Below are 14,226 nucleotides of genomic sequence, written 5' to 3'. Positions count from 1 at the left end.
GTGTGTATGATCAACCATACATCACTAATTGCATATTGGTGCATTCTGAAGTAAAGCACTGATACAAATTTGTTAGCTATACAGCAACCATTGCAAGAATGCAGAAAGGATGTACTTTCCAACATGTCAATAGTCAGTTCTACAGTCCAGTTCTCAACCCTCAGTCCTCCAGCATATAGTTGGGGTTGACAACCAGGTAAGGGTCTTCATCAAAAGTCTCCTCTTCTTTGGAACCCCTCAGGCCTGACTGAGACAGTTCGATCAGAATGTGGTCCTGCAACAGAGAAAAAAAAAATGTATTCCAACAAGAACAGAAAGGATTGTTTGTCCTTTTTAAAAAGACATCTCCTTTTCCTACTAGCAGCACCTCTTACTGATGAATTATCTAACCCTTCTACCTGTGAATTCACTCTTTAATAAGTTCCTAATTCCAACAATTACCTATACATAGCTTGGTTTCTGGGAAGGCTTCAATCTATCATTTTCATACTTCAAAAAAATGGGAAGCCTTTTTTTCTTTCAAAAATCCCCAAATGTTAAATGAGTAAATTCTTTGCAAATACACATTTTGATACTGGAAAATAATAATTTCTACTTCAGAGCTCTGTGTTATGTAAGACACAAGGACTAAGATGTTCTGTTTGTATTTCTGCACGCTACTGCAACCAAAACTAAAGAAATACAGCAAATCAGCACTTACATGTCTATAAATAAATAGAAAATAAAACAGCACTTCAAACTCTTACTAATACACACTTCTAATTTATTTCCGTGTTTTGTCTTTTTAAGAAATATTCAACAAGAAAGGTACTTACACTGCATTCTGCCAGTGACATGAAAGCACAAAATGTATTTCTCGTATTAGGAAATTTTGCTAAAAATGAATCAGTGCAGTGTATATTAAAACCTTTTTTCTCTACTATGCACACATCTTTATACATACATAATGTGTAAGTCGGTGAATGACTTTCTCAATAATCTTCTTTTTGTTTATCAGTTCTTCTTCTGATTCAATTTCAGATTCTATTTCCTTCAGATACCAATTAATAAGTTCGCTTTTCTTTAATGATGAATCATCCTCTTCTGCAAATAAAATAAGTCATATTTTTAAAAATCTAATTACAATACCATTCCACATAATTAGAATAAACATAACTATAGTATAATGCCTTTCAAATCATAAAAGAAAAGGATTTCTGTGTTAACAGTTATAATGCTGAAAAGATAAACACACAATAGCCTGTCAGGCTTCCTTGCTGTTCTTAAAACACATTTTGTACTGAAGACTGCTGTATCATAGTTTAAATCAAGATAGTTAGATTGAGAATTTAATCTTTCAGTTGTATATACATCCATGTGGTTCACAAATCACACGAGCAGCCTAGCAAACACATCAGACTGAAGCTTCAAGAACAAGCAGCCATAAGGACTTGTAGCACCTTTTTCTGAGTGAGGACAAATGATCACCATCACACAAAGATTAAGAATTCATCCTTCCTTTGTAAACATCAGGTGCATTTGTATCAGCAAAGAGACAATTCACACATGGTGATGCTACTCAGTCGGCCACCTTTTTAGCAAATTCTTACCTTCCTCTGCTTTTCTGAGGTGCAGCACAAGAAGATTAGAAATTCGTCGGTACTCAGAGAAGCCCAGCCTAAGAGAAGCTTTGGGTGCTGCATCCTTGTTCACGTCCTCAGAATGGCCACCTATCCCATTCACAAGACCATTGACCCCAGCTGGAGCTTCTGCTTCGCCTGTTTGGACATACGATCATCTCTGTAACACCTTTTAACTGCCTAATCATCTGAGCCACTAAACAGTGTTGCACTCACCAGTCAGGCAAGTGGAGCCCACAAGGAGGCTAAAGTAAGAGAGTTAAGGAGCTAAGATTCCTAGACCTTGTGAGAAGAAAAATAGGTGGGAAATTGAAGAGAAGCATATACACAAACAAGGTAAGCTATAAGAACTGAAGGTACGTTTTCCCCTTGGAAAAGTTCTCCACAAATATTTTACCATTGACTCCATCTTGCTCTTCTTGGTACTCCATTTCCTGCTCATCATCTTGGTCCAGATTGATATCAGGTGTCTCAACTCTAATGATGGATTTATTTAAAAGCCTGAAAGCTTCCTTCACATGTTTTGGATGAACCTGGGGAAGATTTAAAAAAATACACATTAAAGAGGCATAATGGCTCTTTCTCTGTTAAAGGCTTGTTTCCCCGGTAGCTGCAGAAATTCACCCTGATTGTGATAGTCTTTCTACCCATCTCACCTAATTAATCATAAGCAGTAAAGACCCCACAAGTTAAATTACATCCTGCTACAAGTATTCTGCATTCACATAAAGTTATGGAGGAAATAAGCAGCCTGATGGAACTTTTCAGGCTTTAGCTATCACATGGAGACAACAAATTTTAGCTCATTCAAAGAAAGATCAGTAGAGCATGAAACATGAAAAACATGGGTCTAAACACAGAGAGAGTGAAAAATGTTATAATTAATGAGATTCTCCTCTGGAATTGAAAAGCAAAAACTGGAAAAATCTTTTCTAGCTGAACCATACTAAAAACAGTCTGTTTCTTTCTAAGTCGAATTTAATTAAAAAGAATCCAATGGATGACTTTCTTATACAACCAGTGAGTAGGTTCCTATTACATGTGCCATGTGACCCCTAATCAACATTGCAAAGCAAATTCTGAAGTGGAGACTAGATGGATAACAGTCATACTATAGTTAATGGCCATAACACAATATACATTTCAACAGTGGCTGACAGAGGAGGAGCTCACATCACAAATATGTGCCTAACTGGATCTCTCTGCATACTCTTACGGAAGTTCAAACACCTTAAACAACACTGGCATTTTAGATTGCTGGTCAGAGAAAGCTGTAAGAAATTATAAACTGTGCAAGATTAGAGAAGACAGCGCCAGCAGTCCTGGCTGGTAGTAATCAATAACTGTTCCTCCTCTGTGGAACAATTTGACAGGTAAAAGGCTGAGTGCTGACACAACAATCATGCAAAAATATGCATGTTCTCAACTTGGGCCAGATGATCTCAGGTGGTTTTTTGTTGTGTTCTGGGTGCTTTTTTTGTTGTCTTTAGAAAGCAGTGTTTCTGGTATACAAATCCAGGCTGAGTACGATCATGTCACAAGAGAAAACATGATCCCAGCTCTCCTCTTCGCTCACAGAATTTAAATACATAAAATACCTTGGTCAAAAAGCCAGAACTCCCACAACATTTATATAAACTTCCATCAAAACCCCAATACCTCATCACAGCAGTGCATGCGGGCCATAGCTTCAGACAAGCGAATCATGCTTTCCAGCTGCCTCACTGTGATCCTCCAGGATGACTTTGTCACTCCAGAGCCGTCACGCTGCCGAAGGCGTTTATACTGCTCCACTATGAAGTCCTCAGACTCTTTAGATATCTTTGTGAGATAAGATGGTAAGACAGTTTGCCATGTTAAAAGCACTGAAGTTTAAGTTTCTTAAATTAGTTAAGACTTCTGTACTAGCTACAGCTTTTCTCCAAAATATTCTATTCTATCACACCACACATAAATAGAATGACAATCAGATTAGAATTATATTGCAATAATGACTGCAGTAACAGTTATATTACAGGAAGTACTTTGACTCACCAATTATTCTACAGCAGATTTTTAATCAATTCTTTTTTTCTATTCCATTGGCTTGCTTCTAAGCACAATTCATGCTTGTCTTTACCAGATTGTTCCATCTGTTTACCTTTCATTCTGCTACAAAGTACTAACACTGACTACAGCTTTGCATACATGCTTTTTAACCTGACTCTATCTGCACATATACAGATCCATCAAGAAAACAAACTACCTTCCATGTGGAAATGAAATGGAAGCTTGCAAAACTCAATAAAGGGAGCTTTCTCATATGGAATAACTTACACAACAAAGTGGAATTACCTTTGGTTTAAACTGTCTTGCAAACAACAGGTACCTTCTGATATCATCTAATGAATAGACACGATCAACAGATTCTTCTACTCTGGCATGCAGATCCACTATGCGTCTGGCAATGGCATAATCTGTGACCTGGGATATTAGTGCTCTGTTAGATCTCTTTCACAGCAGCAGCCAAATATCAAAACAACAGCTATATTCTTCCTCCCATCCCCTTCTCTCACAGTCCTCATGGCTGAGCCGGTCTTTCCAGAAGAAAGACACTGCCAGAAGACCCAGGAGAATGCCCTGAAGATTTATAATACGAGCAAACAGCCAAGAATGGATGAAAGGCAGTTTTAGGATTTACAACCTCTTGGAATTCTCCTGGGTTACAAGTTAGTCATAGAACAGGCAGAAAGCAGCACTTTGCAGCGTGGGAACTGCTTGCTTTCTTTATAGCCTGCTCTATCTATTTCAATAGCCCCTTCTTAATTACATCATTGCAATGAGCAAAACAGTGGAAAGAGTAGTACTGAACCAACATTAATCTCTGTATCTTTTATGCTCCCAAGGCAAATGCCACACAGACAGGTGGTAGACATTTTAACCTTAGTGACTAGCAGTTTGTAAAAATGACTACTGTTAAGTTTGCAGGTCAAATCACCACAAGATTAAAAGTCAGTATCCTTGTATTCAGCAGAGCATATTCAAATTGTATTGTCAGCTTTTAACTTGGCAAAGAAGAAAAGCAGAAGCAAGAAGCTCTCATGAGACCAGCTTCATCTAAAACTGTAGAGGGCCACAGAGATGGGCAGAGGTCAGGAGCACATTATGTGCAAGGGAACTGTCTGTTTATAGATGCAATGAAAGTAAATTGTTTTTGAAAGTACCAAGAAGCAACAGACACAAACTGACGTTACGATTAGATATAACTCAGAGTTTAAGGAACAACAGCAACAACAAAAAATCCACATTGTAGACGTCCAACATTGCTGTAGTATCCTAAAGAGGCTGCAGAGTGCTCAGAATTCATCAGATCAAGGAGTTGACCACATGCTCTTCAGTAGTGTGCTGAGCAAGAGAACAGACTAGAGACCTCCAACGGGCTTTTCTGATATCAGTTATTCTACAATTGCTCAAAGTTACCTCATTACATTCATCCACAAGGATGAAGAAGAGATCAAACCGAGACATGATGGGAGCTGACAGGTTTATATTCTGTTTCAGTGACTTCGATCTGTCATAGCGCCCGCCAACTGGGTTTGCTGCAGCCAAAATGGAGGTTCTGGCATTCAGGGTAGCCTGACAAAGAAACAAAGAAACAAACAAAAAGACATAAACCACTCGCTAAACCAACGTACTGTCATTTGAAAAGATCAGTGTAACATCTTCTAGAGAATTTAATTAGCACGTTACAACAAAGGCTCTTCAGAAGAATCCAAACTCTTCTAACCAATCCTTTCTACCCAGCTCCAATATTGTATCATTCTCCCCTGATACACAGCATAACGATTCAATATTTTAACATTATTACACACCTTCCATCATTACTGAACTTATAAGCCCTTAAAACTGCTACTCAAATTACCCTGCTTTCAAATAGTGCATATCTATGAATAATGCTACAAACAAACAAATCTATACCATTTTAGGCTTATTTCAAGGGTTGGGATTTTCCCACGCTAGTTCCCATTTTTTCTTTCCTGCTCGCTGTCTCTTCTCTCCTTTCAGTAAAATATCTGGTTCTTTATGAGCACAAGGCCCAGAAACTTTGCAGGTAAATGATTTCTCTCTCCCTGCCACAGTGAGGCAGCTGCAGAGCTGCCATGAAAATCTGACAGACAACGCCAGATCAGAGTTTACCACACACACACCTGGGCAATCTTGTAGACTACACAGCCAAAGGAATAGCACAAAGTACCTTTACTCCAGCTTTAGTAATGGATATAGTCTGCTGCTCCATTGCTTCATGAATGGCTACCTGATCCCGCATGTCCATTTTGTCAAATTCATCAATGCAACATACACCCTGCAGTGAAGAATAAAAAACAGGTGGCTCATTTCAAAAACTTTTGGAGCAAAAGAATCTTTAAGACAGTTTGGGGTCTATACTCATCAATTACAACAACAATTCCAAGGATGCAGGAACTGGGTTCCTGGACTCACATTATCTGCCAACATTAATGCTCCAGCTTCAATGACAAACTCATGTGACTCTTCATCTTTTACAACAGCTGCTGTTAGACCAGCAGCACTGGAGGCCTTCCCGCTGGTGTACACAGCACGAGGACTGAATTCATCCACATGCCTATGGAGAAAAATAACAGTGTGGAATTGTGTTGCACAAACTTAGACAGACAGACCAAAACCTGCAGAAACATGATAACTTTCAGGAATCACTGCTTTCAACTTCTAAAGCCAGGACTCATTCCTTCAGGAAGCAACTGACATTTAGGTAGGTCCTCCTATCTATAATGACAGTTGAGTGAACCTTGGGAACTAATCCTTATCTAACTACAACCTGGTTACACCATCAGAAAAAGCATTCCAGACCTCCTCTCACAAGTTTTCTGCTGACTTCACGAGCCAACACAGCTCCTCGCAGGTCAGGTAAACATCAGTCAGCACAAAAGAGGAGCATAACACAGCAGGAAGCAGCTAGACTGACCACAGGCAGCCTGAGGCAGCTGTACTGCCCGCAGGCAGCTTAAAACAGCTTTTGGTGTCTGCGTATTTCTGAGATGCAGTGTGTGCTGCAGGGACCTCAGCCTTGTGGAGAATGATGCAGTGATAAATGAGCATCGTAACCAAATCAAACCATATTAAATAGAATTTCAAGTAAAAAAGAAGTTTAAGATGCAGCATTATAGACATGATTATTTTGTAATTACTGTTCAGATTTAATAGTTCTCTAGGTGAACAAAGTGATGGGACAAACCAACGTAGACTAAGCTAAAACAAGCGAGAAAAAAAGAAAATCACAACTTAATATTTTAAGATGTGCTATTTTGTGTGTTTTTTTAGTATTCAGTGACTTTCAGAGACATAGAATAAACCATACTTTCCTAATTAAAGGAACAACAACAGAAACAAACTCTTAATTCAACTACTAGTAATTACCACAGGGACCTGTTGCATTTGCTTCAGACCTGTCCAAATAACTGTCCAAACAATTCCTGGAAAATTTTCTCAACTATTTTACTTCCCTCTTCTCTGTTTAATGTAGAAGAGGCACAGTACACACCTACAGCTCTGGTCACTCAGGTCAAACATTGAGTTTTGAAGAGATTCTTACTTTAGAAATTGACTCTTGGCTGTACTGGGATCACCAACAACACAAACATTGATGTCCCCACGCAGTGAAGTGCCCTCTGAAGTGGTCTTAGGAACTCCTCCAAAAAGCATCAGCAGGACACCACGTTTCACTTCATCATTACCTGCCCCAGAAAAAACACCCAGCTAAAAATCCACATGCAACTCCACATTTTTCCTCTATTAAGGAAACTTCAAAACATTTGGGCACATCTGCTCAGAGTTTACCTGTTTCCTAAACTTCCACTAAAACTGCATTTATGAACTTGATACAGTTTCAGGGAAGAAGGGCTCAGAAGGCAGCTGGATTCTTTATGCTACCACAGCTCAGAACATGGACAAAAGTTTGCTGATCGAACTTCTCAGACATGAATACTCAAACAAGTTCTGAGCCAGAAGCAGTGGCAAACATACATGCACATACATCTATGTACATCAGTGTACAGATTAGGAACTCCTACATCTTTTGAAGAAGGCAAATATAAAGAGTAAAGTTTCACAGTAAATGAACCAATAGCAAAACCAATCATCTTGACTAATCATGCAGGCCCTAATGATTTCATATAAGTCTGCAGGAATTTGGCTCTGCAGGAATGTTTTTTCTAGCATAACCAGTTCTGAAGGGGAACGTTTGAGATAGGTAGTACTGAGCTTTCAAGAATTCCCAAATGGTGCTACACAGATATCAAAAAGAACTTGTATGTCACAACTGAAATCCCTGAAGCTACAACTGGAGTCTTACCATGGATAGTGGGGAAGAGGCTGGTACACAGATTATGATAGAGATTTTTATCTTGGCTCATTTCAAACACCTTTTCCCACTCTTTAACCGTCATCTGGTTTTTAATGCTTTCTGCAGTCTGTTCTTCATCTCGAAGCTCTTTTCCACCAAACTAAACAAGGGAAATTCAAAAGAATAAAAATAAAACCATGACAAACACGATCATTACTAAATGCAAGTACTACACACCAGAGCTCACACAAACCTGTCCCCCAAACTGGGTAAAAGAACACATTTATGAAGACTACTTACAGGCTAAGGAAGCTCATCATGTTATACTTTTAGAAAAGCAAGAAGCACAAAAACAACACAGACAACTCCATAGGGAGCAAATGGAGTCTAAGCTCGGTCCATGGGCAAAAAGACAAGAAATGCTTGTTTGTTCAGAAAGTAAAAATAGAGCAAAAAAAACCACCAGTACAGCTTCCTTTGACTAAAACTTGCCATTTTACGTGTCATTCATTAACCAGAACTTGAAAGATGTTTAATTACTCTGGAACAAGGCAAGAAATTTCTACATCCAGAAAATTGTGTAATGCACACGAAGCTGGTACACATACATATTTAAAGTTCTGTACACCCTCACCCAGTAATTTGAGGTAAGAATACAGAGCAGAAATAATCAATAATTTTCTAGTTTCTTTTCAGACTCACCCGTGGATTTGTTGGTGCAACGTAACAGGCTAAAAAGACCAGTTTGTAGGACAGCTCTCTGACTCCAAGGGCACGAAGTCCCCGGATTCCTTCAGCTTCATAGCCCTCCGTCCCACTGACCCGTGAGCCAGTTTCTGCACGCACCCCTGCCATGAGAATAAGAGTCAGAACAGCTGCAACCAGAACAAGCTGCACAGCATCGAGGTGATGAGCAGTCGCAACAAACCTGGTGTTGATAGCTGAGCCACATCAGGCACAACAATCAGTGATCCTGTGAAGTCACATTTGTCACCTGCCTGAGCAGATTCCACTGCTTCTGCACGCAAGATCACTTCCACGCTTCGAGGAATGCTGCCTCGGGGCAGCTCGGCCTGTGTCTCTTGAATGCGAACCTGAGGAGGCACAGAGCATTAAGTACTCAGATGTCACCAAATCTGGAAATGCTTTGAAAGCTAAGCTGCTAACAAATGCAGTAGGAAGCATTTGCTTGCAACCATCTGATTCAAGCAGCTGTCTTGGGGAAGGTTAAGAGGATTCACAGGAACCACAGTGCCTAATCTGAAGTCAAGAAAAAGCACTGAGGCCACTTAGTGCTTTTTCTTGAGTGCTTTGATTGAGTGCTACTCAATGTGACGCGTTACCGCGAGATGCGATGTGCTGAGGATCTGGCAAAGTAAATCCATGTGGAAGAGTAAAACACTGCAGATACAAAAAAGACACCTCTTTTCAGACTTGCATGAAATAATTATGCATGACACATCTGTGACAGGAGACTGACAAAGGCTTGAGTATATAGGTTTTCAGTGGATTGCTTACATAATAAATGTCATGCAATAAAACTGTTTAGATTCTATTTATAATTTCCCATGCTTAATCACAAGTCTTCAAAGAAAGAAAGAAACAACGTGCAGAAACTCCAGTACCTTTATTCGAGGTCTTTTCAATGTGCAGCAGCAGCAGCAACACCTTTCAAACACCACAATAACATCACATCACCATTTGTCACCCCCCCATCCAACCTCACCACTGTACCTTTTGGAAGTCAACGAATCTTGATTTGTTTGTGTCCAGCAGGAATCTCCTTCTGTTGGCACAGACTGGGTTTCTGCAGATGTTTGGCTGTGTATACTTAAATTGCTGCTCCACATCCTTAATCACTGTCTGGCAGTCTAGGCATAGGAAGGTTCCACTGACAAGCTCTGGATGAACAGGGTGGGTACGTACCACCTGCCCACTGATACGCATCAGCGAGCCAATTTTGGCAGATGTCAGTTCTCGAATCCTGTGTAGAACAGAAATTAATTCTAGATTAAATTTCTAGCCCAGCTGACACGTCATGCCTGCAGTACTCAAGTAGTAGCAGTGTGCTTTCATTCCATTCGTAACAAAAGAACAATTGTAACAAGCAAAAGAAAAAAGGTTAAGAAAAACAACTTCCCATTTTGTCATTTTACATACTTTCAGATTAACATAAATTACATCATCAGCACTTCAAAAGCAACACATTATATCAGATTTTAAAATACAAAAGTTAAATTAGTTCATCAGTATATGCAGTCACTTCCAGTCCAGCATTTGTATGATTCACAAATGAAAAACCGTTTCATAAAATCATGCAACTTCTTCACAATTGTACAGGTTAAATGTACTTTCATGCTGTATAATGAGAACATTTTCAATACCCTTTTACATCTTTTTCCAGTAGTGAGAATATATAAGTTTCTAGGATCAATAATCATCTTACTTGTGTCTGGTAGGCAGATCCTGAAATGCAACATAGAAGTCCTTGCTTGCAGGAACATTTCCATGGTCTCTAGCAAAAGTCCTTACTGCTCGGCAAAGATAAGGATAAACCCTGAAATGAAGGAAATAAGTTTAATTTCTATGAGATATCAAAATGTTTTTTTCACTTTAGACTACATCACAGGCTTGTATCATATACTTGCAGGTTCTGGCTTTTACAACCACATTATGAAAAAACACACAAAAGCTCATCTAAATACGCTAAAAATGAGATTGCTGTGTGATAACTACATTTTTTAATTGTATGAGAAAAGATTTTTGAGATCTCATTCTATGACACTTTTCTCCTTATATTAAAAAGCAGAGCCTCAAAATGAGCCACAGGGTCAATAAAATATTTTCAGAGCGATAAGCTCTAGAGCTTATCCTGCATTCTCATTCTGACTGTTTATTTCTTTAGCAGAGTCAATGAAATTGCCTTGTTCACCCGTTGTTTTCAGAAAGGCAGAATTAGTAACTATGAATTTGTTAAGAAATAAGTTTTGACTCAGTAAAAATAATTTCCTAAATGTGAGGTTTTTCAGGATACAGGTCAGACATAAGTTATGGGCCTGTGACTGCTGCACTGGTCACATCTCAGGCAATCCATACACTTTACCTGTAAAATTCCTCCTGAACAGTGGTAGAGAGCTGCTGATTGAACTGCTCCAAATCCACAAAGCTCACTGTCAGGGTGTTCCGCTCCGGCCGGATCAGCTCCTCAGCATCACGCAGGTATTTGACCTCCCCATCACTGTTCTGGAATCTGAGAGCAAGCCAGGGAAATGAGTGACAGTTACACATCAGATAGAAACCAAATACTTCTGGATTCAACAGGGAAGGATTGTACATGCAAGAAATCAATGGCACCCCCCATTCCCTCACAGACGTCTCTCCCAGCAATGTTTTCTCCCAAGCAACAAGCCATAGGACAAGAGAAAACAGCCTCACGTTGCAGCAGGGCTTTAGGTTGGATTATAAGAAATTGTTTTCATTTTAAGGGCTGTGAAGCATTGAAACAGACTGCCTTGGGAGCAGCTGAATCACAATTCCTGGAGGTATTTAAGAACGACACAGACGTGGTGCTTAAGGACGTGGATTAGCAGCAGACTGGCAGTGAAAGGTTAATGGTGGGACTCTATGATCTCAGGGGCTTTTTTCCAACGCCAATGGTTTTCCCTCTGCCCCCTGTCATCACGCCGGCACACACACAGGCCAGGCCTGCACAGCTGCTTTGCCACACTGTATTTATCGTCCAACCAGGACCCTGCGCGGCCGGCGGGGTTCTGCTCCCTCAGCACCCCTCAAGGGCGGCCTCCATGTTTCCACAAGGCCCGGAGGGACCTCACCACCCCCATACACACACACACATATACACACACACACACGCCCCGGCCGCACTCACTCCTCGAGGAAGTCCTGGAACAACTTCTGGCACTTCTCGGCCACCTCATCGCGCAGCTGCTGATGCTGCTGTGCCGCACCCGCACCTCCGACCGCCACCGCCAGATCCATGGCTCCCGCTGCCGCCTCGCTCCCGGCCCTCGCCCCGCCCACCGCCCTTCGCGCCACAGCCGCGCCGACCAATGGGCGGCCGCGGTCCCGCAGAGCCCCACCCCCTTCCCCGCTCTTCCTCTTCCCTCTAGGGCGTTTTCGCGCCAAAACCGAGCGGCGCCTCAGGGCCGTGGGCGGGGCTCGTGCCGCGCCGTACGCGCATGCGCCTGGCGCCTCGCCGTCGGCAAAGCTTCGAGCGCTCCAGCCTGCGTAGCCTGCGAGGTCGTCGGGTCCCACCCCGATGGCGGCACCGGGACCCGGGGCTCCGAGCCCTGTCAGGAAATGGCTGCTCGGCGCCGATTACACGCACAGCACGCGCGCTGAGGGAACAGCCCCGCGCGTAACGCACAGCAGGCGTGAGCCAGCCCGAGGGCGGGCGCTTCCGTGCGCTCGGCTGCCGGCTGGCGCGGGGCGGCATTTGCCGAGCGGCAGCACCGGTGCGGTGACAGCTGCTGGCAAGCGATACGCTGCCAGGAACAGCAATGAGGGCTGCGAAGAACTGCTCGGAACCGCGCTGCCACCTGCACAGACATTCATCTCTGCCCGAGCGGGAAATGCTCCTGTAATTAAGGCAGCTAAGGGCTGTTTTTGGTTTGTTGTTTTTTTTTTTTTTTTTTTTCTCAGTTCTGAAACACTTTAAAGCCTCTAAAAATAAAAATCTAGCAGTGCGAGCTTCCTGCCAGCCTTACTGTGTGCTATGCTGCTCTTATGTGCAGGGCGCTGTCTGAATTGCAGAATGGTAAACACAACTCGTTGTAACATTTTAAAGATTTGCAGTGAATATTCGAAATTGAGCGTCTTTGCACTGTGCTGAGACTGAAATAGAGATAAACCTAAGCGGGTGTTTGTTTCATTCCACAGGTACAACGTGTTCGCCATCAGGTGGCACTCAGCACGGGCAGTGCTGTCAAAAGAGCAATTCAAGTGATTAAGAAGTACTTCTCCAAAAACATCCCTACTGCTTCTTCATGTAATGAAGTGAAGCTCACCATTCAGAGCTGGTGGGCAGTAGGTACCACCAAGCCCTGCCTCAGTTGCAAAAACCATGGTGAGGAGAAGCTATGTGTCCTGGCACCAGCAGTAACAGGGCAGCACTTGGCTGAAGCCAGCTGGTGTGCGCCCAGTCCATCTGCTCTCTTCTAGTTCTTCCTCTTTGAAAAGGCAGCCTCTTTGGAAACCACCCGTGACAGAAGCAGGAGTCTGAAGGACTCTCCAAGTTTTATCTGGAAACTGAAACACAAGGGCTCAGTGTGTTCCCTGGGAAAGATCCCATGAGGGAAACCTATCAGTTTCATCTTCCTTTTGTTATCAGGAAAGCCTTGAGGGGCAGAGATGAGATGGTGAAGTTACTGGCACAATCAGTGTGTGAATAAAACATTTTGCCCTCTACGTAAAGGAATAGCTGATTAATCTTAAGCACTTATTACATGAATACAAATCAAAGAACAAGCTTTCAAGCTTCAGAAGATGTCTGCAAGAATATCAGTTGCTTTTTTTGTTGTTGTTTTTTTTCCCAAACAACTTGAAAGCAACTATGAAGTTTTATTTGCAGTGGAAACATGCATGATTCTGACTGAGGATTAAAGTACCCATAGACTAAGGGAATTGTATCTGTGTATGTATCTAAGGACAGGAAGCAAGAGAGTTGTTAATGCCGGATGTACTGGAGAGCGTGGGACCCGAGCATGGTGGGCATGATATGGAATAACATGTGGAGATCATACTGGATGGAAATGGGATGGAATTAATTTTCTTCAAAGCAGGTGACATGGTGCTATGCTACATACATTTGTGACCAAACACTGGAGACTGAGCAAGACATTAGGAGCAGACACAAACAGGCAGTTGACCGAAACCAACCATGTAACATCATACTCAGCAATAAAAAGGGAGAGGAAGGGGCTTGGGAATTTGCCATATTTTGCTGGGGAACTGGCTGGGCACTGATCTGGAAGATGGTGAGCGATTACCTTTGCATCCATCTCTTGTTCTCTCTTCTTATACTTCTTCACTTGCTAAACAATTCTGCAACACGAAGCTTTTTTTTGCTTTATTCCTTTCCTCAGCCCCATCCCACTAGGGGCACGGTGCTTAGCTGCCTCCTGGGGTGAGCCCACAACAGCAGCGCTCAGCCACTGGGCATCAGTCCTGTGCTTTGCTTCCACAAAACTGCCAGAGTCTTCTTTCCTGCTGGGCAGATGCAGACAGCTC

The 14,226-nt window shown here is 42.0% G+C and overlaps 2 protein-coding genes across 4 annotated transcripts; one reads left to right on the top strand and one right to left on the bottom strand.

The window, feature by feature from the left end:
* Nucleotides 1-20: 20 nt before the first annotated feature.
* Nucleotides 21-12,062, bottom strand: MCM6 (minichromosome maintenance complex component 6). Its single transcript, XM_031590750.2, has 17 exons — nucleotides 11,867-12,062; nucleotides 11,081-11,227; nucleotides 10,424-10,534; nucleotides 9,712-9,961; nucleotides 8,906-9,071; nucleotides 8,680-8,825; nucleotides 7,987-8,137; nucleotides 7,228-7,369; nucleotides 6,099-6,240; nucleotides 5,854-5,961; nucleotides 5,079-5,234; nucleotides 3,954-4,082; nucleotides 3,279-3,440; nucleotides 2,017-2,152; nucleotides 1,590-1,757; nucleotides 944-1,083; nucleotides 21-274 (listed from the first exon to the last, which is right to left on the bottom strand). Exons 1-17 carry the CDS (start codon nucleotides 11,974-11,976, stop codon nucleotides 161-163), a joined length of 2,478 nt encoding a protein of 825 aa, XP_031446610.1. The 5' UTR covers nucleotides 11,977-12,062; the 3' UTR covers nucleotides 21-160.
* A 38-nt stretch (nucleotides 12,063-12,100) lies between these two features.
* LOC149917197 (uncharacterized) lies at nucleotides 12,101-13,187 on the top strand. 3 transcript variants are annotated; one of them, XR_016468126.1, is made up of 2 exons: nucleotides 12,101-12,754; nucleotides 12,877-13,187. XR_016468126.1 is itself a non-coding variant. In XM_090143558.1 (2 exons), exons 1-2 carry the CDS (start codon nucleotides 12,257-12,259, stop codon nucleotides 13,156-13,158), a joined length of 603 nt encoding a protein of 200 aa, XP_089999684.1. In that variant the 5' UTR covers nucleotides 12,101-12,256; the 3' UTR covers nucleotides 13,159-13,187. The 3 variants fall into 3 exon arrangements, 2 of the variants coding, with proteins under 2 accessions (XP_089999684.1, XP_089999685.1); XM_090143558.1 differs by having other exon boundaries at nucleotides 12,101-12,577; XM_090143559.1 differs by having other exon boundaries at nucleotides 12,101-12,606.
* Nucleotides 13,188-14,226: the final 1,039 nt, after the last annotated feature.

The sequence above is a fragment of the Phasianus colchicus genome, chromosome 7 (genome assembly GCF_987193195.1).
Source record: "Phasianus colchicus chromosome 7, bPhaCol1.hap1.1, whole genome shotgun sequence".
NCBI lineage: Eukaryota > Metazoa > Chordata > Aves > Galliformes > Phasianidae > Phasianus > Phasianus colchicus.
This window is presented reverse-complemented; position numbering and strand designations above follow the sequence as displayed.